The sequence below is a fragment of the Onychostruthus taczanowskii genome, unplaced genomic scaffold (genome assembly GCF_017590055.1).
Source record: "Onychostruthus taczanowskii isolate IOZ18803 unplaced genomic scaffold, ASM1759005v1 scaffold56, whole genome shotgun sequence".
In the NCBI taxonomy this organism is placed as follows: Eukaryota; Metazoa; Chordata; class Aves; order Passeriformes; family Passeridae; genus Onychostruthus; species Onychostruthus taczanowskii.
This window is the reverse complement of record NW_024503235.1, coordinates 2,084,883-2,112,268: the sequence shown is the minus strand read 5'-3', so window position 1 is coordinate 2,112,268 and position 27,386 is coordinate 2,084,883. Positions and strand designations below refer to the sequence as shown.

The following is a 27,386-nucleotide window of genomic DNA, read 5'->3' as shown; positions in this document are numbered from 1 at the left end:
AAGTTGCCAGGAAAGTAACTTATTTTGGTTTTTTCTGCCAAACTGCCAAGAATCCATCTTCCTAAATCTCGGGAAAAACTGCAGCAAATCTCTGGGAAAGACAAGCAAGGCTCCACTGACTCCAAGGTGTTTCCTGGTGGGAAGTTTAGGAGATTCCAAATGGGATTTTTTAGGTTTTCCTTCTAAAAATGTTGCTCATAACCAGCTGCTCTGGGCATGTAAAAGCCTTGGCTGGGCTCCTGGTTGTATCCTGAAACTTGGAGGTTTCCTTGACTGGAACATAAACCAGCCTGAAACATTTTGGAATTGGGAATTTTCGTGTTTCTTACTCCACTTGAATATTTTTCCCTCTGATCCCAAAACAGTTTATAGGGAGCAGTAAAAGCAGTGGGAAATTCCAGAGTCTGTGAAATCCCAGACCAGAACCTGACCTGGCAGAGCTTTAAAATTCCCCTGGACTTGCAGGTGAGGAGGAGTCAGAGTTTGCATAGTTGGTGTTTTGAAGACTCCTCCCAGCAAAATCCAAATTTTAATCCAAATTGAACCCAAATTTAATCCAAATCAGGGAAAAAATCTGGAGCAGTCTCTGCCAGGGCTGCACTCCTCGAACATCAGCAACATCCAGCTCAGAATAGGCTCTTAATGGCACTTTATTGATTGAAAAGGGAGAGAGTTCATCTAAACTGTGGATGATTCTGGGAATTTCCTGGTGGATTTGGCTGCTCTGAGGCTGCACCAGGTTTGATTTAAAGGCAGCAGCACAAATAAAGCTGTCACTGCTTGGGGCTGCTCTTGTCCTGCAGGTTCTTGTCAGGTGCCCTGGCTTGAGGTGAGCAGGGAGATCCTGCAAAAAAAGATGCTCAGATCATCCAAAAAAAGGTGCTCAGATCCTCCTGGAACATGGGAATTCCACAGAATTCCAGGTTGGCTGCAGCCCAGGATGCTGCTGGTGGCACTGATGGCACAACCTGCCTGGTTCACGAGCTCAGGGCTCTGCCAGCTCCATGGGATCTCCCCTCCTCTGGGGCAGGACGTGGAGTTTCCTCTGAACTGCTCAGGATTGTCCCTTTTCCCCTTTCTCCAGGGTGGGAATGTGCCCATGGGGTCCCTCAGCTGCTCCCAGAGCTTTGTGCAGGGCTCTGCCCCATCTCCCACACCATTAATGGAGGCACAGAACATCACTGGCCCCATGTGGTAAAGGTGGATTTTTATTTTCCCCAGCAGAAAGTGGACTCAGTATCTGCTCCTTTCCCAGAATTCTGCTTCATTTCTGACTGGAGAACGTTTCAGGATTTTTTATCTGATCAGACCCTTGCAAATAAGGAATGATAGGCTAGTGAGCAGTGACACAACTCACGTCAGCTGAGTGGAGAAGGTGCAGATTGATCTCTGAGGAGCTGGGAGAGCAAGAGAAGCTCAGAGTAGCAAAGGGCAGACAGAAAGCAGCTTTAAAAAGCAGGAAATAATAAAGCAGAACCCACTGGCAGCACTCAAGAGTTTCTGCAGTTGGAAAGAATTCACGTTTTGTTAAGGTCACCCTCAGAGGCTTCTTTAAAAGGACATTTTGCCCTTGTGCAGTTCTTGTTCTGCTGCCTTGGCAGCTCAGATCTGTGCCCTGGGGTGTTGAGAGCTCTTCATGGAGCAGCCCCAGACCCTGCTCGGCTCAGGTTGTGATGCTCAGCCCTGCCAGGGCTTTGGCCACTGGTGAAGCTGCTCTGGAGAGCAGAGTGATGAGTTTGGTGTGGCTGGGAGGCAGGGCTGCCTCTCACCCAGCACCGGCAGGGAACTCTGCAGTGATTCCTTGAGGATTGGGGTCACCCTGACAGGTTTGGTCACCCCTGGCCATAAAAACCTCGCAGGGACTGAGTGGGGAGAGTGTTCTTCTCTTCACACGCTGCCAGGCACAGGCTGGGGTTGTTGGTGCCAGGAAAATTCATCCACAAACCCCAGAGGTTTGTGCCCAAAAAGGAGACAGAGGAGTCCTGGAGCTTCATTGGGATAAAGGGAGAGGCCATGGGGCATTTCCATGGAGTCTTCCAAATTTTTAGAGGGTGCAGCCTGCTTTTTATCCCAATTTCCCAGCTGCATTTCCCTCTCTTCTCTTTCCTCACTGGCTGAGGTATTTGAGAGGTAGAGACTTCCCAAATCACTTAATACAGACCCCCTTCTAAAGTGTACCCCCCATTTTAAATTTTCCTTGTGTCAGTGGAATTCCTGTGGAATTTATGGTTCTTCCCATTCTTTCTTTCATCCCTCTGTATCTAACTTTATTTATCAGCAGACCCACAGTTGGTTTATAAAGACAAATCCCTCATTCCTTTCACTGGGGTATGTGTGCAGGGCCAGGAGGGTTCTTGTGTGTTCCTTCCAGAATATTCCATGATTCCATAGTGCCCAGGAGAAGAATCACATCTTCACCCCCTGGTGGACCATCCAAATCAATTCATCACCAGTTTTAAGAAGACAGCTTTGCCATCCCCATCTCAGTCACACCCAACTCCCCCAGCAGCCACTGGGACTGTGCAGCTGATAGGAAAGGGATAGAAAATGAACTTTGTCAAATCAAGCAATTTCTTAAACATAATTAATCCCATTTTACCTGGTGGTTGGGCTCTCTTTTGGGATTATCTGATGACAGATTTATTTTTCACATAGAAAATAAATGAATATATTTTTTAACCCTGGAATGATTTGGGTTGGAAGGGGTCTTAAAGATAATTGAATTCCAACCCCAACCATAATGTGGATATTCTTAATCTGGGGGATTTTACAGATTCTGTGATATTTTACAGATTCTGTGGTATTTGACACATTCTGGGGTGTTTGACACATTCTGGGGTGTTTGACACCCTCCCCATGAGAGCTGCAGCCAGAACCCATCCCTGCCTGATGGAACTGGAATGTTGTGGCTTTAAGTGGAATGAGGAAGTTCACGAGCCAACCCGTATTTCATCCATGTAAATGATGAATTCTGGGAAAGCCAAAACTGGGTCTGTCAAGCTGCTGCTCCCATTGCACTTCTGATAACTCAGCTGCTGATTTTTTGGGGGGGAAACTAAAAGAAACAGATGGGTTTGGAGTTGGGTGGGGGTGGCACACTTTGGAAAAACTGTTCCATTATCTCATCTCAAACTGGGACTGGGGACTCCCTGCTCCCAAGGACTGGAGATTCCCTGTCCCCATCATCTGTGATGCCCCTGGGAGTGGGAGAGCTGGAAAATGGCGTTGGGAGCATCCCTGGCGCGGGCTGGGCCGTGCCGGGTGTGGAAGGAGCTCCTTCCTGCGGTGATCTGTGATGTAAATCAAAGCTAACAAGGGGGGCAGGGTGTGCTGCCTCTGCAGCCCGAGCTGTGCAGATGGGGATGAGCTCGGGGATGCTCAGTCTGTGCCTTCCTGCCTGCAAGATGGGCTTCAAAGAGCCGAGCTGTTGTTCCGCTCGCCGCGGTCCTGGTGGCTCTCAGCTCTTGTGGCTTTTTGGTCCCATTAAAATCAAGCTGTGAACAGAAGCAGGTTATTGATTCTTGAGAGCAGGAGGATCCTTTGGCAGGCAGTTAATGAGCAGAGAACTCTTCCAGGCTCTGATTTTTCAAAGGGTGTTGGAAGTTGTAACATCTCAGTTAAAGCGTGACAAGGAACCTGCAAAGCCTTGCAGTCATCCAGAATTAATCTGTTCCTAAGTGGGGGTTTAAGGCAGGTTTCTGCCAGGTTTGGCTGCTGTGGATTGGTCCCAAAAATCTTTCTGGGTGGCCAGGAGTGAGGAGAGAGAAGAGGGTCCCCCTCTAATCTCTTCTTGTTGTTGGGAATGACTGGGCTGACTCTCATAACCCTCTGGGGACACTGACACAAACTCGACCCCAAAGCTGCTCCTTCAAAGGCTCAGATCCTCACTGCAGCCTCCAGAAAGAATTGCAGGGCTTGGTTTGGGGTGTTTGTTTTGGTGCCAAGCTGTGGGATACTCCTGGTGTGTCCCTGAACACAGACAAAGCCACATGTGGGAGCATGAGTGCTGAGAAATTTATTAAATAAATCTGCTGTTCACGAGTCCTCCAGTGCTTCTCCTGCTATTGCTGCCACACAAGAGCATCTCGTGCACAGAAAAAGGAAAATTGCTGGCATGAGGAGAGTGGAGCTGGCTGAGGGAGGGGGACTGAAGTGCCATTGTTCCCTCAGAACAAGAGGAGATCTCTGCAGAGGCACAGCTCTCATGTTCTCAATGGGGCCACGAGTGCAGCAGCCACGTCTCGGTGGTTTTGTGCTCAATAATTGGATTTTTTAGTTTGGGTGCGGGAGGGTACAGGAAATTTTGTGTTGTTTACCCAAACTTTGAAGTCCCAAATGTTTGTCTTGCATCTGTGATCCGACACCTGTGGTGGCAGATGTGTGTTTGTGCCCCTGGTCAGGCACAGGAAAGCGGATTTTGGAGGGCTTTGGATAAAAATCTGTCACTCCTGGCTTTTCCCTTCTGCTCTGAAACTCGTCCCCTTTGAAGCCCCCACATGGAGAGGACAGGGACGGCAAATCCCAAGGACAGGGACAGCAAATCCCATCCTGGACAGCTCTCAGGTAATTCCATGTAGCTGGCCTGAAGGGAAGGTTGTCCAGGCAATTTCCAAGGTGTTTTAAAATCATTTTTCCCCGAGCAGTGACAACGCAGGCAGCATGATGATAAAAGTGACATTCCTGGGTCTGTAACACCATTAACGCTAGTTCTGAGCACATGAAAAAGGTGCCGAGGCTCCCAACGAGCCAAAATTGTGCCAATACTGAGAGAAACCATTTTCTGCAGTTGGTTTATTGCAGGTTTTAACTACAGTGTGGAAAGCAGAGGAAGGAACCCACCCCAGGCCCCCCAGATATGTTCCCCTCATAATATCCATATTTATCACTTACCCCCCTCCTCCATCAGCTGCCTGCAGCTCTTCCAAGATCATTGTTTCCTCTCTGCTGCTGGAAGGCATCTCCCAAACTGTTATTTCTCCTTGTTAATGCTTTGCTCTCACAGTTATTTCCATCTCTAGTCTCCACACCATTAGTGGGAAACACATCCAGGTGGATAACAACCAATTTCCAGCGCACTGTTTCCCATCCCTTCCTGTTTTCCTGTCACTACAAGATTTCCTGCTGCAGATAACTGGAATTTTATTGTGTGTTCAGGGCTGGCAGAGTTGTCCCTCAGCCTCTCAGGTGGTGTTTCAGCTGAAGAGACTGGTGGCAATGGCCAGACTTGGAGTTTATTTGGGTGTCCTTGTAAAAAATGGATATTTGCAGGCAGAGCTGCAGGAATTTGGAGCCATTCCTCAGGACCGGTCCTGTGTGATGGGTTCAATTGAGTGGAACCCATGTTCCAACTTCCCTGGGCCTGATTTTGCCCGAGTGCCACTTGTTTATGGAGCTTGCAGGCTGAGGGATGGGGGAGCGCAAAGATTCCGTGGAAAGCGTAATTGGCTGGGTGATATCTGGGGCCTTTCTGACCACTTCATATTTGTAACAGGCCAAAAATAGCTGCTCCTTCTGCTGGAGCCACGGCTGCTGCAGCTGGGAATAGATTTTAATTGATGGATCCTGTCAGGCTCTCAGCGGCCGTGCAGGCAGGAGAACCATTAAAGTGAAATTTCTTGTCGCTGCTCACTTCAACACTCTGCTACCAGCTCATGGCAGCCTTGCAGTTTTCCCTTAATATCTCCAGCTTTTGTACCCGTATCCTAGGACCATATCCCAGGGTTTTAGGTTTCCCAGCTGCTTTGTGGGGTGTGCAAAGACCTGACAGAATCCTGTTTGTGGAATAAGGGACAGGAGCACCTCAGGAGTTGTGTGGAATAAGGGACAGGAACACTTCAGGAGCTGTTATCCATGTCAGTGGAATTCCTGTGGAATGTTGTGTGGAATAAGGGACAGGAACACCTCAGCAGTTGTTTGCTGGAGACTTTTGGGGCTTGGGGAAAATGTGGTGTTGACTGGGACTCTGGGATGTGACCTTGCATGGGAATGGGCTGTGATCATCCCTAAAGGAACATGGGCAAAGGCTGTGGTCAAGAGGAGAAACCTCTCTGAGGCTCCTCCAGCAGGGTCAGGGAGCTGTGCGGGTTTGGGCTCTGAGTTTGTGCCCCTTCCCAAGGCTTTTTCCTGGGAAAAGCCATGTTTGTGTGTTCCCTGCACCCTCTTGCTTCCCAATTGGCATTCACTGTGCCTCCTCCCCTGCTCCAGGACCTGCTGTTGGAGGACCAAAATCCCTCCTTTGCAGAAGGAGCCTATTTTAACTCATGCTTTGGAGAAGTCATGGCTATTCTCCTTGTGGATGTGCAGGAACATCCATCCCCACCCCGCCTCAGCCTCCCTGCCAACCACGATGGCACCAGCTCTGCTAAACCCAAATTCGTGCCCTGCCCAAAGACACCACAGCGGGCCAGGGTTTACTGCAATAACAACTTGGAACTTTATTGGGACTTTCCAAGGAACAGCCATCTCAGGTAGGGACAGCCATCTCAGGTAGGAACTGCCATCACAGGTAGGAACTGCAGTCACAGGCAGGAACTGCAGTCACAGGTAGGACATGAGGAAATTCCGCAGGTTGGCCGCCTTGGTGGTGAAGGAGATCATGAGGTCCTTCATGGCCCTTCTGCGGACGGGCATCCTCGGCCTGCTCCGGCTCCTGGGCATGCGGCGGCGGATCCTCCTGCCCTTCAGGCGCTCGGCAGCCTCCTTGTACATTTCCTTGTCTTCTTCGGGCAGCCTCTGCCACATCCTGCCCAGCCTCTTGGCCGTCTGCACCACGGTAAGGTTGGGGTAGGTCCTCTGGAGCCGCCGGCGGTGCCTCTCCATGAAGAGGAAGAAAGGCGGCAGCGCGCGCCCGGAGGACCTGAAGCGGACACTCTTCCCGAGGCGCCTTCCCCTCCTGACCCGGAGCCTGGAGCGTGCCCTCATGGGCCTCCGCCGCAGCATGCGGCCGGGCCTTTGGATGGTGATGCGGAAGAGCATCGTGGTGCTGGGCCCCCGGCGCGAGCGCACCGGCCGGGCCATGGCCGCGTGGGGCCGGCCAGGCTGGGCTGCTCCTGCTCTGCTCCCCGGCTGCCTGGAGTTCCTCTGGAACGCTGCGGAGGAGCGCCGGGCTGTGCTGCCCCTCAGCGCGGCCGCTGGAGCGCACTGAGCCACAGCGGGCCAACAACAGGCCGGGCCACCACCCTGGCGTCACCGCGGCACTGTGACATCAGCTGCCAGCGGCCAATCAGGACAGGCCAGGCCAGCTCCTTGCAATGCTGTTGGCTGGAGGGGTGTGCTGATGTCATAGTCAGCGTGGTGGAACCAGTTTGTGTTGGCGTGGGAGAGTTCCCGTGGATGGAACGTTGGCGTGGGCGGCGGCCCTGGGGACACGAGGGTCCCAAAGCTGAGCAGGACAGGCCAGGCCTGGTCCCTGTGACTGTGTGGGCTGGAGGGGGGTGCTGATGTCATTGCCATGGGGGCGGAGCAGATCTTGGATGAGTTGGGAGTGTTCTGTGGATGGAATTTTGGGATGTGCCATGGTGACATCACAGGGCCTTTGGGACATGAGGGTCCCAAAGACGAGCAGGACAGGCCTGGCCTGGTCCCTGTGACTGTGTGGGGGGTGCTGATGTCATTCCCATGGGGGCAGAGCAGATCTTGGATGAGTTGGGGGCGTTCCATGGATGGAATTTTGGGATGTCCCATGGTGATATGTGGTCCCCTGAGCAAATCAGAGGGAGCCAGGCCTGGTCCCTGTAACCCTTTTGGCTGGAGGGATGTGCTGATGTCATAACCATGGTGATGTCATGGCCATGGTGATGGAGCAGTTTGGTGGAGTCAGGAACACTCCATGGACAGAGTTTCGGGATGTGCCATGGTGACATCACTGCCATGGCGACATGAGGTCTCCCAAGCCCACCAGAAGGAGCAACACCCTCTTCCTGTTACCCTGCTGTCTGGAGGGATGAGATGATGTCATAGCTGTGATGATGTCACAGTGATGGTGGCGATGTCATGGCCATGGTGGTGACATCGCATCCCTTCACCCAGGGCCCCCCTACTCCAGCACCAGGATTTTGGCTCCGTTTCTCACCCAACGTTTTACAAACCTGTAACACCCAAGGAGGGAAGCGGAGCCCTCGGATTTTTTGTCATGATAAAATGTGGAGCCGCCGTTCGCCGCTGCGAGGTGGCAGCTGATAATGGGAAAATGGTTTAGTAGCAACCCTAAAAATAATTGTCTGTGACAGCTGTTCCTTGGTTCCTGTCAGGAGAACCACTGTTATTTAAATCCACAGCCCTTGGACTCCATGGATAATTTATTTGGGTGGACTTTTCATTAATTTGAAAGGTTCTGTGGGTTTAAAAGCCTTCATTAATTACGCTTTAGCAGATGGGAATGCAATAACGTTCTGCAGGTTTGTCTGGGAAGAAAAGAAATTCCCAGTGGTTTGTTTGGTTGTTTCCAAAAGGTGAAATCAGTCCTACACAGGCAGAGGTGAGCTTGGCTGTCCCTGTCAGAATTCTTGTGACTGAGGACAGGACTATGAATAAAACAAATTGGAATTTTGACCACTCATTCCGAGTACAAGGTGATTTATTGAAGTTCCCAGTAGTGTTAAATATTCATATGTAGCCGATTGCATAAGTACTAAATTATGAAACAGCCCCTGTTCTGTGGAACTTGTCTCTGAAAGGTGAAGATGGGGGAGCAGAAGCCTTGGAAGTCGGGAGTCATCCCTGAGTTGCACATGGATAACTCTGGGATTGTGTAATTCCAGCACAATTAGGACTTGTGTAATTGCTGGGCTGGTTAACCCTGGCAGAGAGGGGTCGAGGGCTCATCAGGCTCGTGGCAAAATCCAGCCTGGACAGAGCTGGATTCCCAGTTCCCCTGCTGTTTACTCCAGTTGTTTTCCAGTGGCCTCAGCCTGGTAAATAAACTCCGTTTGTCCCACCAGCCTCGTTCCTTTCATGTCCCTGCTTTCCCTTTTAGTGGAGAGGGTGATTTGCATTCCATTTATCTCTTCCTTCCCTTGTTTCCTTTGCTCTCCAAAGAGAACCTGCCCTGGTGATTATTCTGGGGCAGTGAAATAATTTCATTCCAGCAGTCACAGGTCCCTTCAGCAGGTGCTTTATTATCTCAATAATTCAGCCTAAGAGACTTTCCAGCCTCCCCAATTCCCACAGTTCAGGAGCTACAAATAAAACTCTTTTGCTCTTTCCCTGATTTGGTTTATTTAGCCTCTTTTTTTTTTTTTTTTTTTTTTTCCCTGTGTTCTTTCCAGATCCTCCCCAGGAATTATATTTAAATGTGGAATTGATGCTGTTCAGCCCCAATTGCCTTAAGGGGTGCATTGTGTTAAAATGCACATAAAGGCAGAGCTGTCCCACTTGGGCTGGGTCATTTATAAAATTCACTTTGAATCGAGGCCATTTATCTGAATTCAGCACAATGTTTGTTCATGTCCCTGGATTACCTACATACTCCATCAAAATAGGTCATTTAGGTCCAGGGAAATCTGGGCTAGAAGTGCTGGAATAAACACAGGGCACTGCTGGGGTGGGACACATCCATCAATCCTTTCTCCAGCACGGGGTTGGGTTTAACCCACCACCACTTTTATGGGGTCTCTGCACCAGAGAGAGCAGAATAAAGCACCTTTATTGCTCCAGTTTCCTCTTTTATTAGAGGATTTTCACGTGGAACAGTGATTGTTAAGGACAAATCATTTGTGGGGAGCAGAGCCCAGGAAAACCAGGCTTTGGACATGTTCAGACACTGCAGAGCTTTTCCTGTGCTTGTGGCTGCTCCAGGTATTTGTTTAATCATGGGAGTACCCATAAAGGCATCATGGAATTGGTGATTCAAGAGGGTTTGTGTCCATTTTCCTGCCTGAAGCTGAACAAGGCCCGTGGCTTTGAGAAGGCTGGGACCTTCTCAGTGCCCTGATCTCCTCTGGGCAGAGGGTCCAGATGTGTCCTGAGGCTGCCCAGACCTGATCAGGAGGGAGAGATTTTGCCACCAGTCCTGGCAGAAACTAAATCTTGCTTGTGGACCTGTTTGGATTTGCAGTGAAAAGCAGAATTTGCAAAGCTTGTGTTTAGCAGATAATATTGTATCCAAAGGGGCAAAATAGAATAAAAAAAAAAAAAACCACAACAAAACAACCATAAAACCAACCATGAAATGCCACAAAAATGCCCAGAAACCCTTCACAGACCTTGGCCACTGCTCTGCCTGCCCTATTAAGTAATGAGTGTTGATGAAGGGATGGAATTGGCTCCAGTTTGCTTAGACGGGTGAAAATTCCATGCCAGGAGGAATAACGTCAAAGGCAAGCCAGGAAAATTAACAGGAGCAGAAGACTCTCCGTGAATTGCAATGAAAGTTGAGGTAAAGCTGTTGCCAGAGCGCTCCCAGCAGCACTCCCAGCCCCTCCTTGTCAGGAGCAATCCCTGGAATACACAGCAGCTCCTCATTGGAAATAACAAGTTTTTACTGTTACTTTTAAAAAAACCTGGAAGTGAAAACAGCCTCTTGACAGAAAACATCAGGACACACTAAAAAAAAAAACAAAAACCAAAAAAAAAAACCCAAAGAAAACTAAGCAGGAAGACGAGAAAAATGTCACTGCTCGTAATGATGTTAATTAGGAGGTAAATGAATGTTGACATTTGAGAGCTGAGCTGAAAGGATCAGACGTGTGAAGGTGTGGAGGATCTGTGTGGAGTTTGACGGAGGGAGAAGCTGAAATGTCTGGAAGATTCCCATTCCTGCAGGAGCAGAGGAAGGGAAAAGGTTCAGCATTTTCTTTGTTGGTACTCATAATTACACAGGGAGAATCCAGCTTTTAAAAGCTTCGTGTCTTGGACTCTTCCCTCTGATTTGGGGTGGCAGGAAAAGGTCTCAGCACAGGGATGGGGCCTTAAAAGTCACAAGGTGAATAGAAAATACTGTATTTTATAATCTGGTGATATCTGGGTGAATTTTTGCATTTATTACAGGTACAGGTGCTCTCAGGTGTGTAGAGCTGAGCTCAGAAGCTCTGTTTGGATCCCAACAGGTCCCTCTGTAGCTCAGGTGGCTCCCTTCAGCCCAAACTTGGTGCCTCAGCTGGTTTTGTGGTGTGTTTTGTGGTTTTTCCTCACGCAAAGGAGAAGAGACCCATGGAATCATGGAATGGGTTGGAAGATGTGGAACACATGGGACACGTCCTTCCCCCTTTTGTTTTTTGGTTTTTTTTTTTTTCTGTTAAGGTAAAATCCTTTCCCTCCATTCCTTGAGAATTCCTTGAATCTTCATTGTGCCTGAATTCCAGAGCCTGGGACACTTGACTTTTGGCTTTTGCAAGCTGGAGTGAGGAGCCCTTCCCCTCAGGAATTAATCACCCACTGTTATCCCTCCTGCACTGCGGAGGGTCACCCCAATGGTTTTTCAAACAATAACTTTTATTCCCTTTTTATTTTTCCCAGTCTCCTTTTTCATGCTGTGAAGTCAGGGATCAGGGAGGTCTTTGTCCTGGGAATTGGGGCTGCTCAGCAGGTGTTCCCCATCTTTAGGACCTTGTGCTGCCAGGTTCTCCTGGGAATGCTGCAGTGCACCAGGAGAATCTCCCTGGAGGTGCCTTGCCCTTGACCTGCTCACTCCATCCTCAAACCCAGTTTATCCCTTTTGCAAGCCCTGTGGATTTTATGCTCCCAGCTCTCTTCTTTTCCTCCTTTATTGTCCTGAGGGGAAGGGAAAAGGACAGGAGGGGAATGGTGCCTCTCAAAAGCTTCCAGACCTTCGGCTGCATGTCGTAAACCCATTCCTTTCTCTACAATTCACACCATGTTGCCTTTTATTCCTCATCCTTTTTAGTGTGAGTAGTTACTCCTGTTTCCCACTTTAATGCAATTATACCACACTTCTCCTTTCTCATATCCCAGGAAGCTGCCCAGCCATTACATGGCATTAAATGGAATAATTGCAAGATTAGGTTCCTTCGGCCAGGCCATAAAAAATGCCATTACAGAGGAACTGCAGGAGAGTGCCTGGAAAATCAGGCTTTGAGGCTGAAAGCTCTGCAGGCATATTTTTATTGTTATTGTCCACCCCAGGGCCTCTGGGAGAAAGGAACCAAGAGCATTTCTGGGGTTTTTGTCCTCTGAGGAAGGAGTGAAGGCAGGAGTCGCTTCACGTTGGGCAGGTGGGATCAGCTGGGCTCCAGGTTGTTGTCTTCAGTGGGAATTAAAAATATAAATTGTCAGCCCTAGAGGCACATCTGGAGTGCTTGTCCAGCTCTGGGATCCTCGGGACAGCAGGGCCAGGAGCTCCTGGAGAGCTGTGGAGCTGAGGAAGGGCCTGGAGCAGGAAAGGCTGAGGGAGCTGGGGCTGAGGAGATGCTGAGAGGGGCCCTCAGCCCTGGGTGACCCTGTCTGTTCCTGGATGACCCTGAGTGTCCCCATGTGTCCCAGGGTGACCTTGTTGTGACCCTGAATGTCCTCATCTAACCCTGTCTGTCGCTGTATTCCCCTGTCCGTCCCTGTGTCCCTCTGTCCATCCCTGTCTGTCCCTGCGTGCAGAGGTCAGAGCAGGCCCAGGCTCTGCTCCAGGCCCAGCAATGGCCGCAGAGCCACGGGCAGGGCCTGAGCCCAGCAATTCTCCTGCCCAGCAGGCAGAGCTGCCCTGTGGGCACTGGAACAGAGCCCAGAGAGGATTGCCTGGGGATTGTCCCTCCCTGGGGATGTTCCTGAGCCCTCTGCACACACTGCTGGGCCCTGTGCCCTGGGCTGGGCCTGAGGTGGCACCAGCTGAGCCTCTGTGCTCCCTTAACCCTGCCCCACTCTGGGACTGTGGGATTCATCTCCCCAAAATGAGTTCATGTGGCTGATCCCCCAGGGTCCCTTAACCCTGCCCCACTCTGGGACTGTGGGATTCATCTCCCCAAAATGAGTTTATGTTGCTGATCCCCACGTGAAGGTGTTCCTGAGCCCTCTGTACACACTGCTGTGCCCTGGGGTGGCCCTGCTGGAGCAGGTGACCCTCTGTGGTCCCATAAACCTGCCCCACTCTGGGATTTATCCCCACAAATGAGTTTATGTGGTTGATCCCTAGGTGAAGGTGTTCCAGAGCTCTCTCTGTGTTTCATTCACAAGGAAATGAATTTTGCCATGTTCTCTGGTGGTTTCACCAAGGCCATCACCTTGCCAGGTCACAGATGGCTCGTGGCTGTCCTTGTTCCCTCTCTGGGCTGGGGATGTGGAACTGATGAGCTGAAGTGAAGGATCCCTCCCTGTGCCATCAGCAGGTGGTGGCCATGGCCTCCCAGCACTTGGGCCTTGTCCCCATCATCCCTCTGCTTTATCCTGAGCTCTCCTCAGGTGGAGCCCGGCTCTGGTGGCACCCCTAGAGCAGGGAGTGACATAAAGGACAGCAGAGCCACCTGTGAGCAAGGGCAGGGGATGCTGGAGCTGATAAGGGGCTGATTTGGGAGGAGTGACTTGAAATGCTGCATGCAAATGTGGGAGTGCTGAGTCCCCAGATAAGATGTGGGCAGGTGAGATAACAAAGGTTCAGGAGGGCTGATCCTGGGAATATTTCCTGAGAGCAGCTGTGTTCAGGTGGAATTCACTGCCTGCTTTTCCTTGATAGGGAGGTGACCTCCCTCTGCTGCCTGCTGAGGTTTGGGGTTGATATTTGGGTAATATTTGTCAACAGAACAGACCAAACACTGCCTTGCTTTGTGTTCTAACTCACCTGCTGTTTGTAACGGGGATTTTCATGAGAGAGGCAGTGAGGGGAGGGTGTGTAATTTAATCTCTTGGCTGTAAAAATCCATTTCTGCTCGTACTTGTTGATAATGTAACTGTGACACAGCAAATATGAAATGACTCAAGTGCACTTTGATAGAGTTGTCATAATGAAGGGTGATCTGTACCCACAGGTACAGGATGCTGCTCACAGTTTGATGGACAACTGGAACAATTGGGGTTTTTTTCTCATGTTTTTGTGTGGATTGTCCTTCAAATATTAACAACATTTTTTTTTATAGCTGCCCTCTCTGCAGTGCTTTCACCTGCAGTTGTCCAGGGCTCCATAAAATAACAATTTTTGTTTGAACTAAAGAAAAACTGACTGGAGGAGAAAGACCAGGTTTGGATCAGGGTGGATTTGTTCCGAGGAATTCCAAGGGCAGAGCAGGGTCTCCTGTTAAATGAACATTTTGTGTGATCATCAGCTGCTTTCAGGAGTACTGATTAAATCCTTGGAGATTCCCATTCTCCCTAGGACCCATCAGCCCCAGGAGGCTCCTCCCCAAGGGTCTTCCTGGTGTCCCTGCCCATGCTGGATTTGTCCCCAGCTCCTGGCACTCAGCTCTGAGTCCTTTCTTGCTGGTTCTGTAAGACTTTGGGAAGAAGAATGGCTCTGCTTCTCCCAGACAGGGAGCAGCTGTTCCTGGCAGAGGCTGCCCTGGGATTTGTTCCAGTGAAATCTCTGCTCCTCCTGTGTCCAACTCCACCAGCTAAACCCATTGATACCAAGGAGACAGTGTGAAACTGCCTGAATTAACAAATTCCACCCCCCTCCTCCCAGCCTTGGGTGGAGCAGGGAGTTTCAGGTGCTTCCCCAGGATTTGTGTAGCATTCTGGATGTGAAATCACCCCTCAGATTTATGGGGTTTTCTGGAAACCCCTCAGATTTATGGGTTTTTCTGGACTCCACAGTTTGCTCCGATCCATCTGTGTGACCTTGGCTGATTCTCTGCCTCCTTCCCATGTTTTACCAGTGGCAGGTGGAAGGTTTTTTTTGGATTTGGCAGGCTGTGCCCTGTCTGGGGTGTGAAATAGGAGTTGTGCACAGTGTGGAGATTTTAATGAGCATTTTGTAATGGCCAGAGTGCATCAGGCATCTTTTGCTAAGGAGGAAACAAACTGCACTGGGAACTTGACAAACCCACCTGGGAACTTGATAAACTCACTGAGAATCTTGATAAACCCACCTGGGATCTTGATAAACCCACCTGGGAATTCCTGGCTGCCTGGAGGTGGGAGCACAGGGGCAGGTGGAATTTAAAATGAGGTTTTTTTTCCCCTTTCCTGAGAGCCCTCACCCAGGGAATCTCCAAAGGACTTGCTGCTGGGTGGGTGTTGGAATGATTGGATGGACTCACTTTGCTGCTGAGAAGGTGCCACTTGATCCTCAGAAACAACAATTTATTCACTTGTGGTGAATTCCAGCAATTCTCTCAATAGCAAACACATTGAAAATGGATTTTTCTGAAGAATTCACCCAAAATGATAAGGCCAGGCTTGTTTTATGTTCTCCTGCTGGAGTTACTCAGTAGCTCCCTAAATAAATAGAACTTTGCAAACACCTTTTCACAATGTCTTTCTTGGCAGGAAGAGCCAAAGCTGGGTTGGAAAGGAGTAAAAGGGGAAAACCAAAGTTTTATTTCTCTGATAGTTTCATGGAGTGGAAGTTACTGAAAAGCACCTTTCTTGTCCCTGCTGCTTTAAATTAAAACTCCAGCATGAGTTTATCAGGGAATGAAATCTCAGAGCTTCCTGTAGGCTTTAAGCAGGTGACTCTTTCTTTTTTTTTCTGAAGAGTCATTGAGGACAAGGTGGAATTCGGGGCAGAAATGAGAATTTAGCTGAACAATTTGTTGCTGGCACCTCTCACAGGGCTCCCACATCCTGGCAGAGGAAGGATTTATTGCTTTGCAGCTCTCCCGTGGAATAATGCAGTGTAAAATGACAATGTCAAAGCAAGTTAAGGATCTGCTGCGTTCTGAGAGACTTCCCTGCAATAATCCCGTGTATTAAACTTGTGGAGACACCGCAGGAATTACCAGGGGGACCATTTGGAGCAAAAGGCTGCTCCTTCAACATCATCATTACCCAGGCTTTGTTCCCTCATAAAAATTCATCTCGGTGATCCCAGATAATCTCTGTTGGTGCTGTCTTTTATTTTTTTAGTGTAAGTCAGCAACAAGCTGCCCTTGTGAGGGGAAGGAAGGAGCTCTGAACACCCTGCTCTGGTGGAAGGTGGCCCTTGCCATGGTGGGGTGGGGCTGGATAATCCTTGAGCTCCTTCCAACCAAACCACGCTGGGATCCTGAGGAAAAACTGGATTTTTGTAAGGGCAGGGTTGAGGCACAGGAGGAAGGAGCTGGGATGGGAGAAGCCTTCGTGCCTGGTGCTCCCTGGAGTTGAGAGGGGTCAGAGACAACCTGGGAGTGCTGCTGCACTTGGTGGCGTGAGTGAATTGTGAGGAGGATTAAAGTGCTCACCTTTAATCCTCCAGTCACTGCTCTCTGGGTAAATGCAGGACCTGAGGGGGGAAAAAATGAAAAACAACCCAAAAAAAAACCAACCAAAACCAACCAAACATAAAAAGAAGCTTAAAAAAATGGGGCCAGGAATATTTTCCATGCAGAAAACACAGACAAATCAGCATGTGAGATGACTTTTCCAGAGCAAGGTGTGACCCCAGGCATGTCTATACTGCAGCAGATTGGAGCTGAGCTGAGCCAGCTCCGGGCTCGGGGCCACCCCAGCTGTGTCACCTTGGCCACGTCCCCTCGGTGCCACGGGGATTTGGGTGCTGACCCCCGTGTGTGACCACAGATCCCTGCTGGGGAAGATTCCCAGCTTTTGTTTCATTCCTGCCTGTGAAAAATGTATATTATATGATTGGCTTTTCACAAATATTAAAATGAATATTATATGTGTTATGTTGGAGAGTTAAGCTCTTTTACGTGGTGGTAAATAGAGCTTTTTAGGTTATAACATAATATTAAAATAGAAACAATGTGATGTAAGATACTATTTGTAACCGACCCAAGGAATAGAAAAGATAACCAAGAAATTCTTCTCATTATCCTCTGGATGGAGATACAACTGGATTCTAAGAGAAGAATTATTGCCTCCTCATTGGGAAAGTCCAGACTCCGAGAAACCAGAGAAGATGGATTTACAAGATGAGGGGGGGGAGCTCAAGTTAAACATTGTGAAAAACGCCAATCATTTGTTTTTAAAATTTTAAAAGTTTGATAGTAATAAAATGGTTATAAAAATAGGCATATAATTAGAGTAACAAAAATTTGGACAATTAGGATTTAGGACAATATGAGACAATAAAAACAAAGAGTTACAGACAGTCCAGGTACCTCTTTCTGGGTAAAATAAGCCCGAAAAAGGACCCACATTAACAGAGGATTAACCCTTAAAAGCAATAGCCTGTTGCATGTTCATACACCTCATACATGATGCATAAATTCCATTCAAACAAAGGATTCTGTCTGGTCAGTGTCAGCTTCTTCCTTTGAATCCTGACAGCATCTTCAGGGCTGAGCAAGGTGGGAAGAAGTTCGTTTCTTCTGATAATTGGGCAATAAATTCTTTTTCTCTGAAAGATTTAGGTGGCTGCTATCTGGTGCAAGTCCTTTCTTTTAAAAAAGTATCTTACATAGCATAGTTTCTATTTTAACATTATGTTCCAACCTAAAACTGTATTTACCACACGACTTAAGAAAATTAATCCAGCATCACTTTCTAACATAACACATACAATATTCATTTGAATATTTGCAAAAAGCCAATCATAAAATAGACATTTTTCACAAGCAGAAACACCCCAGTTTGAAAAGAATGTTTGAATCATGTATGAGATCTATGAATATGCAATAGGCCGTTGCTTTTAAGGGTTAATCCTTTGTTAGCAAAGTGTGCTTTGTAGCAGAGCAAAGCACCCCAAGTCCATAATTCTTTGCTTTTTATTATCTTTTATTGTCCTAACTTTATCTGTCCAAATTCTTACTGCCCTCATTTTTATTACTATTTTATTACTATTAAACTACTAAAATTTTAACACAAGTGAATGGCGTATTTCACACTGCCCAATCCTCTCACCTTGCTCTGAGGAGAGCAGGATCAGGAATTAATAAAGTAAACACGTCCCGGTGTGAGACAATCCTTATCTGCAGCTTTTCCTCCTCCCTTCTGCTCCTTTTGAATCTCTTCCAATGTTTGCCTTAACGCTGGATTTCCTGCCTTTTGTAGCTCCCTCCCAGAGCTTTCCCAATATTTGATCTCCCTCTCTCTTCTTCTGGAGTTACAACATCCAGGCCATGGATATTTTAGCTTGGGGAATCTTCAGGGAGGCCTCATTTCCTTGGATGACCTTGGAGAGGAATTGAGTGATTTCTTTGCCTCCCACTGGCCCTGCACCCACCTCAGGGGCTTTAATTATTACTGGTTTAAACTGGAGACAGTAACACTTCTGATGGGAGGGATTCCTGTGCTGCGTGCCAGGATTTTCATTCCACGGGCACATGCCTGCTCTGTCCATCCTGCCTGCTGCTGGAATATTTTCCCACCGATTTTGCAGTTAAATGATGCCTTTTTGTGATGAGCTTGTGGTGGAAAAGCTGAATCCTGGCTCTGGAAGTGTGGGTTGGTTGGGGAAACTCCTTCTCTGAGGTGCTGGGGACTGAGCAGAGGGGCTGGAAACAACTTTTGTTTAATGTCACATTAATGCCTGACAGGAGGGACAGGCTGGAGGAGAGAACACGACAGGGCTGAACCCAGGCCTGGTGTGATTCTGAAGGAGCTAATGTGGGGAATGGATTTGTAAAAAATTCTTAAAACCTGATAGAAGGTTCACACAGTGTGTATTTGTATGTAAACGTTGAGTTTAGAAATGTTGTGGAATAGGATATTTGTTGTTGAGAGAGAAATTGAATAAGAAACAAGTTTTAAAGGATGGTCTTGTAGAAAAGACCAGATATGTTGGAGAAATGGAATTATAAAAGATGTATTAGGATTTATGAAGGGTAATTTTAGATGATTGGTTTTAAGGTATTTGTAGTATGGTGTGGTAAAAGTTGATAGGTTAAGAAATACTAATGGTATTGTGACTAGGAAATAGCTGGTTTTTGATTGTCATAGTGTGAATTGTAACACTTGTATTGTCTTACTTTTTAAATGAAAATGGAATAAAAAAGTTTTTGAAATGCATCTCAGCCGCCCCATCTCCAGGTCAGAAAAGGGCTTAATCCGACAGAGCTGCCACCAGGCAGGGTCACTTCCACCGAGTTTGTCACTTCCAGCGAGCCTCTTCCATTATTAATGTGACATCCTGGAGGCAGCCAGGATCAGCTCAGCCCCTCCTGCGTGTCTGGGAGCGCAGCTGAGGTGACCTGATTGTGCTCCGGTCCCCAAAGGGAGCAACTTCTGTGCCCGGTGAGCTGGAAAAGCGCCAGGATGCAGCTCCAAAAATCTCCCTTGCAGCTTCTTGGGCTCCCTCTGCAGATTTTAGTGGGCTGAAACATCCCCCTCCCTGCCTCCCCAGGCTTGTTTGGTAGTAAAATCCAGGTTTAATGGAATTTAAGTGCATTGTTAGGGTGACAAAGGCGGGAGTGAGGCTGCCCTGCGCGGAGGGCTGGTTGTTATTTATCCGCTGATAAACACAGCCCTGCTCCTTATCAGCACATCTCCCCCTGCCTGCCCGGGGAAAACAATCTCTGCAGCTCTGATATCCAGGCTTCAGAGGAAATTCTAATAAAGCTGTAGCAGGTTTGGGGGGGAGGATTTGCAGTGCAGCATTAGAGAGCCTCAGTTGCATTCTGTTGTGCTGCATTAGGGGTGGTTGGCTCTGAATGGAATAAATCTAATCGTGTTTGTCACCTCGCTGTGGTGTGACTGGAACCAAGCTCTGGTTTCAGGGTGGGAGTGTGTGGGAAGTGCTTTGGTTGTGTCGCTTGGCTTCTTTTTATTGGGGTAATTAGCAGCGAGGGTGGGATTAATTATTTAATTATTTTAATTGCGAGGAGCACAAAGGTCTCCCTGTGGCTGCAGCGCTGGCAGAGGAGGAGGAAGAATCTGTTTTCCTTTCCGGGATAATTGAGGTTAGAAAAGCCCTCCAAGGTCACCCAGCCCAACTTGTCACCAGTTCTTGTCCCCAGCCATATCCAGACCTGCCCTGGACACCTGCAGGAATGGGAGCTCCAAACCTCCGTGGGCAGCTCCAAGGCCTGACCTTGTATTGTGCCATTAATTAATTAATGAGCATCTTATTTGAGCTTGTCTGCTCTCTTAAACAAAACATACTTAAGCACCTGTAGACCTCGTTTCTGGGTCGCAGGAGACTTCTCCTCACTGTGGATTTTTACAAGGAAAATGAATCATTAGGTCATTTATTGTTCCTCCTGTGCTGCTGCAGGGATGGGAGGAGCACTCCTTCACCTTCACCCTGCTCCAGAGCCTGCAAGTGCCTCAGGAGGTGCAGGGACAGACCCCACATCACCCACACACCTCGGGGAGCAGCAGCTTGGCTCATGGAACACCTCTGCTTGTAGGGAATTGTGTAAAAAAACACCCTACAAACAAGGCAGAGGAACTTCTGGGAGCAGTCAGGGATTCCCCTTGCAAGGATGTGCCCCCTTCAGACCTCCCAGTCCCCTCCTCCCTGGAATGTTTTAAGGCTGGAATTCCCCACTGGGATGTTTTTAAGACCCACATGAGGTGCAGGAGTGCTCCTCCCATCCCTGCAGAAGGAAAGGAGGAACAATAACTGATCTAATGATTCATTTTCCTTGTAAAAGTCCACAGTGAGGAGAAGTCTCCTGCGACCCAGAAATGAGGTCTAGAGGTGCTTAAGTATATTTTGTTTAAGAGAGCAGACAAGCTCAAATAAGATGTTCAGAATTAATGGTACAGCTCTCCTGATAATTTGAGGAGAGGTTTGGATGAAAAGTTAAAAATACAGGTGAAGTGAATAATAATACACAGGGAGATGAAGAGCTGCTGAGAGGTGTCCCTGAGTTGTAGTGAGTGGGAAATGAGTCAGAATTGGCAGGATATCAGTGGAATAAAAGCTGGGAGGGAAAAGGAGGCTCACAGTGGGCTGGGCTTAGTTCTGTGTCCTCAACAATTCTGGTGAAACTGAGGATCCACAGCACCAAATCCAATTGTGGATTGTGGAATTCTAGAATGGTTTGGGTTGGGAAGGGTCTTAAATCCCATCCAGTGCCTCCCCATCCATGGGCAGGGACACATTCCATTATCCCAGCTGCTCCATCGTCTCCTGGGCATTCCAGGGGTGATCCAGGTGTGTTCTTCTCCTTGGATTTCGTGTTGACTGCTCGCCTTGACTCTTCCATCCATGGAAAAGCTGCTGGGATCTCCCCTTGGCTCCTCCATCCGAATTGGCAGGATATCAGTGGAATAAAAGCTGGGAGGGAAAAGGAGGCTCACAGTGGGCTGGGCTTAGTTCTGTGTCCTCAACAATTCTGGTGAAACTGAGGATCCACAGCACCAAATCCAATTGTGGATTGTGGAATTCTAGAATGGTTTGGGTTGGGAAGGGTCTTAAATCCCATCCAGTGCCTCCCCATCCATGGGCAGGGACACATTCCATTATCCCAGCTGCTCCATCGTCTCCTGGGCATTCCAGGGGTGATCCAGGTGTGTTCTTCTCCTTGGATTTCGTGTTGACTGCTAGCCTTGACTCCTCCATCTCTGGAAAAGCTGCTGGGATCTCCCCTTGACTCTTCCATCCATGAAAAAGGTGCTGGGATCTCCCCTTGACTCTTCCATCCATGGAAAAGCTGCTGGGATCTCCCCTTGGCTCCTCCACCCATGGAAAAGCTGCTGGGATCTCCCTTCCTCCTCCTCCTCTTCCTACTCCTCCCAGCCACTCCAGTGGGTCTGACTTTGGGTTTAACACAGCCAGGGAAGGAAAAGGTGGATCTGATCTCCAGGAAGATGAAATTTCCAGGAGATTCATCCTGGAGGCTCCAGGAGGAGCCAGGACCCAGCCTGGCTGGTGTTGGGGATTATCAGCAGAGATCCAAAGGGGTGTCAAAACAGAGATTAAATTAACAGAGAGGTTTAATTAAATCAACAAAATCAGTTCAGTGGGAGGGGAAAAAAAGATAAAACAGCCCCAGTGATGTCCTTTGCTTTTATTTGCACCCCAGTTTTGGGTAGCACCAGGAAAGCAGGGCTCCTTCAAATTCATGTTTAAATCCATCATCTCCATATATTTCACCTGAAATAACAGGGTTTCAGATGGAATTCCTGCCTTTAGTCATGACTTTGACTCCTGCACTGGGTTTGCAGCATCCACACCAGGAATTCTCATCGTATCTGTGTCCATTTAAGAAGAACTAATGGCCAAATTGATGATAATCAAATCTCAGGGTGCTCAAAATCGGTGTGCAAACATCTCCTCCTGCTCCTCCAGTGCTTCTGCCTCACTTTGTGACACTTTATTGATTTCTTTTTCCCCTTCCTTTTCTTCCTCTCTGCGTGGAAACAAATTAAAGCAGGAATTGGGATTGTAAATAGATAATGGGACGTGAATGCAGAGTAATCAGTGCCAGCCATGTACAGCCATACTAATTGTGCCAGGGGAGGGAATGGGATAAATATTTAATGCCTGGATTCAGTGGGAAGTGAGAGAGCAAGGAAAGAAATAAAAGAGTTGAGAAGGCCTCACTTCAGTGCTTTTTCTCAAAAAGAGGAGTTTTGGTGGCATTAACCCCTCCCTGTTTTGAATAAAGGAATTTTGTTTAATGGGGAGGCTTCGGTGTCACACAAAGGAAAAACAAATCAGGTTTGGGGTGAATCCACCCTTCAAGGATGTGCTGATCAAAACCACAACCAGGGATGGAGGACAGGAGAAGCTGAGCCTCATTCAGGCAGCTTTGCTTCATTGTTGTCTGGTTTTTATCTCAGGCAGTTGAATTACAGCTGTGAAAGGGAAATTTGGCTCTGCATAGCTAAAGATTATTTCTGAGGGGTTTGCTGCTGCAGAATGAAGAATGGAATGGCCCTTGGGGGGTGAGAACATTAAGTTTAAGGGTGTTGTCATAACAACATGCCAGGGGAACTTCCTCAGGATGGGTTTGAGCCATCCCATGTTTGATCTCAGCCCCAAATCTGTTCGTTTGAACTCGGTTCTTTGAGGAAGTTTCCAGTTCAATGGGTTCAGCAGCCTTGGAGTTCCCCAAGGATGGCAAAAAGAGGATCCATTTCTGCTCCACCTCATCCTCCTGAAAGGGCTGGGGAACAGGGGTGGAGACAATCCATGGAGAAGTGATTGGGAACAACCTCAAATCCCAGTCTTGAATCATCTCAGAGCGCTGCAGGATCCAGGCACGGGATAATCCAGGGTTTGGATTGTACTGTAGGTGGCAGAGATGCTTCAGTTATGCACTAATCACCCTGCCAGCTCATTAACGGGCTGGGAGCACAGGGCAGCCCCTCTGCCATTAATTAACGCTGCCAATTCCAGCCTGGCTCCCACTTGGAGGAGCTGAGGTCACCTCTGGATGGGCTGGGTGACTGAAGGACTCTTCAGATGCTCCATGGGCTGTTAGAGCTGCTGCTAAAAAATGTTTAATAATCAAATCTGAATTACCCTTCAGATGGAACAGATTCCCAGGATCCTTTTGCCTTCATTAAAAAAAGCAGGGTGCGTTGGAATGTCAAAAAAGAACATTGGAATGTCAAAAAAGAATGTTGGAATGGCAAAACTGGGTGTTGGAATGGCAATAAAAGGTGTTGGAATGCCAATAATGGGTGCTGAAATTGCAGTAATTTTAAAGTAAGTGATAATTGGGAATTAAAATAATTAACTTTCATTAGCAGGAACAGAGAGAGCATTCATGTCCCCAGTGGTGAATGTCACCATTGTGGATCTCAGCCTGAGTCTGAAGTGTTCCAGTCTAGAACTTGGTTTGGGACAAAACTCAGCCAGGAATTGTGAGCTGGAGTTAAATGAAGTAAACAACATCATATTTTAAAAGGAAATAAAATGATGAGCAGATATGAAGGACTGCTGCTGGGCTCTGGAGCTGCCCACCTCTGTTGCTGGCTGGAATCTTCCTCAGGTCGGGATTGGTCATAAATAAAAAATAAAGAGGTTCTTGCCAAACTTTCTCTTCCTGAGTTAAAATAAACAGGTTTTTGTAGTGGGGTTAACCAAATGTGAAGAGATGAGCCTGGGAATGTTCTGTGCCTTAGGAAAAAGGATGGGGAACCTCTGTAATTACAAACATGGATCTCTCAGATGGGAATCCCTGCAGGAATGTGGGGCTGGAAGCAGCCCTGGCGTGGGGAGGATGCTCTCCTTTGTTGTGTGGTACCCATGGAGGAGTTCCCAAACTCCTGGGGGAGCAGGATGGCCTGCAGAGATGGGTTTGGGATGTCACTCCAGCTCCTGACGTGGCTGTAGGTGGGTTTGGGGTGTCACTCCTGGTCCTGACGTGGCTGTAGATGGGTTTGGGGTGTCACTCCTGGTCCTGATGTGGCTGTAGGTGGGTTTGGGTGTCACTCCCAGCTCCTGACGTGGCTGTGCTGCTTTGCTCTCTTGCAGGTTCACTGGGATGAATTTGCCTGCCCCTGTGATCAGCAGTAAAAATTGGCTGCGGCTGCACTTCACCTCTGATGGCAACCACAGGCAGAAGGGCTTCAGTGCCCAGTACCAAGGTAAGGAGCAATAAAGAAATGCCCTTGCCTGGCCTCACCCACCCCTGCTTTGCCAGGAATCCCCAGCTGCCTCCCTGCATGGTTCTGCTGCTGTTATTTTCCAGCTGGAATCCTCCAAAGTGCGGGTTTCGTAGAAAAACCCAGCCTGGTTTGGGTTGGGAGGAACTTCAGAACCCATCCAGTGACATTTCCACTGTCCCAGGGTGCTCCAAGTCCTCTCCAGCCTGGCCTTGAACACTCCCAGGGATTCAGGAGCTCTGGAAAATCCGTCTCAGCCCCTTCCCACCCTCACAGGGCAGAATTCAGGATTGGGATAAAGATTTCAGGATGGGGATGTTCAGGTGCTGTTGAGGGACAGGAGATCCTTTGGCAGTGAAGGTGGGACCAGAGTGGGACCAGAATGGATTGAGTGGATTCCTTGGAAGCGTTCCCACCACTCCCTGGGATGTTTTTGAAGGAGTTGTGGTGCAGCTGACTCTGGAGGCAGGATCCAGGAGAGCAGAGAAGGAGCAGGAATGGTTTTGGGTCCTCTCCCAAGGCTGGGCTCTGGGGAGCTCTGCAGGTTTGCTGGGAAAAAGCTCTGGAGAGGAGTCAAGGGAAAGGGAGATAATTTTCCTTGGATAAATCCACAGAGCTGCCTCGTTTGGATGTTCCCAGGTTGTTGTTAACAGGGCTGTCATGGCCTCAACACACGAACCGCATCATTATTTAACTTTCCTGCTTTCCTTGAACGTATAAATGACTTTAAACTGCAAGGAAAAAAAAAACCCCAAACCTTTTGTTGTTGCTGTGCAGCACCAACACCTGGAAAAAGCAGTTTCCCTTTGGATGTCTTTTCCCTGTCTGAGTCAGCCTTTTCCCTCCACAGCAAAGTCAGGATGAATGTTCTCATTCCCCTTGATCAGATGAATGTCAGGGGGTTCTCGTCTCGTGCGCGGCGTTGGCAGAGGGAATGAACTGGGGATTGAGTGTTGGAAAATGAACTGAACTCCCCATTCTGAGCTGGAATCCAGGCAGGACCTAGGCCCAGCTGACAGAAGGACCTGCCCTCTTTTTTCCTGCCGGTTTTTGTGGTGTTTAGCAGCTTCTTTCTGCCTTTCAATGCTTAAAAATCCAGCAAAACAAACAGCCAAGCAGTGAAGATTCCCAGGGAAGGAAGGGAAGGTGTCTGCAGGCAGTGGGATCTGTAGGACAGGAGATGCTGATACTTTAAAAACCTCCCTGTAACCCTTTCCACAACCTGGCCTGGACATAAATATTTCACTGGAGATAAATCCCTACAAAACAGGCCATGTCATTCCACGGGAAGCGCAGCAGCCGAAATGAATTTTTCATCAGGAGAGCCGAATCAGGATCGGCCAGGAGAAGCAAGGGAGGCTTTAGGGTGGCTCTAATTTGCTGTCTCTTTTCCAAAGACGTGTCTGTACATCATTTATGAACCCCCTGTGTCCTCTGGGACAGGGTCTGGCTTTGCTGATAATCTATAAGAAAACAATTTCCCTTCCAGCTTGTTTAAATTGATCCCGAGTTTTGCAGAACACCTTCTCTGTCTGCTCCCTCTCTGCTCTCCCTAATCCGTGCCCTCATTTGGAAATCACTTTAGGAATGTAAAAGCAAGGTTAGATGCAATCAGGCTGTGGAGAGGGTTTTTTTTTTTGTTGTTGTTGTTGTTGAATACAGCAAATTCGTTTTGTTCCCTTCTAGGGAGAGTTAAATATTTCCCCTTTCCCTTTTCCCTTTCATTAAGGTGAATCTTGATTTTTGCAAATGCTTTTTTCCCATTCCCCATGTAAGGAAATCAAAGGGACTGGGAGAAATCTGTGCACAGGATTGTTTTTTTTTTTAATTTCCTCCCCATCCTGTCTCCTCAAAAAGGTGGAAGAAAATAATACAAAAGATTTTAATCAGGTGAGGTGGCAGCACCTCAAGTGTCCACCCCATCAGAGGGGCTGCAAATGCAGGGCTGGAATTGGAGAGATGGGAATGCTGCCCTGGCTGCTGCTGCACCTCTCTGCACATGTTTTATGGCAGAACTTGGCTCCCTAATTGCTCTGGAGCTGATTGTTACCAACACATAATTGCAGCTTTTATCGATCTCCCCGCCCCGGCCGCTTCCCTTCCCTCGGGCAGGAAGATAAATGGGATGAGCTCCAGCCCTGCACAGGACAGAGCTGCTCCTTCAGGGAGGGGCTGGGCAGCTCTCTGCTGGTCACCAGAGACACTTAAATGGCTTTGTGAGGGTGTCATGGAATCTTGGAATGGTTTGGAATGGGTTTAAATCCCATCCGCTTCCACCCTTTCCAGGGCCAGCGACCTCCCAATATCCCAGGGTGGTCCCAACCCCATCCATGGCTTTGATCTACAGATCTGTCCATGGGAAGATCAGTAGCTCTACCCATGGATAGATCAGTTTGGCTTCAGTTTGGACAGATCTGCTCCTCTTCATCCTCATCTCTCACTCCTCATCCTGGATCTCCCACTCCTCATCCTGGATCTCCCACTCCTCATCTTGGATCTTCCATTTCTCATCCTGAATCTTCTACTTTTTATCCTGGATCTCCCACTGCTCATCCTGGATCTTCCACTCCTCATCTTGGATCTTCCACTTCTCATTTTTGATCTTCCCCTCATTTTCAATCTTCCCCTTTTCATCTTGCATCTTCCCTTCCTCACCTTGGATCTTCCACTCTTCATCCTGATCTTCCATTCCTCATCTTGGATCTTCTCCTTTTAATCTTGGATCTTTCCCCTCCTCATCCTGGATCTCCCCCTCCTCATCTTGGATCTTCCATTTCCCATCTTGGATCTCCCCCTCCTCATCCTGGATCACACCCTTGGGTTCCAAAGGGATTTTTAGCTCCTGCCATGAGATCTGTGGAGTCTCCTGGGCAATTCTGGACAATCCCAGTGTTTGTGCAGGCTTT

At 48.3% G+C, this 27,386-nt stretch overlaps 1 protein-coding gene across 1 annotated transcript in view; it reads left to right on the top strand.

The window, feature by feature from the left end:
• CSMD2 (CUB and Sushi multiple domains 2) overlaps positions 1-27,386 on the top strand; it is a 244,171-nt gene that overhangs the window by 80,935 nt on the left and 135,850 nt on the right. The window contains exon 6 of the mRNA XM_041417597.1: positions 24,350-24,462. Within this exon, the coding sequence (XP_041273531.1) occupies positions 24,350-24,462 (113 nt within the window). The remainder of the gene's footprint in view (positions 1-24,349; positions 24,463-27,386) is intronic.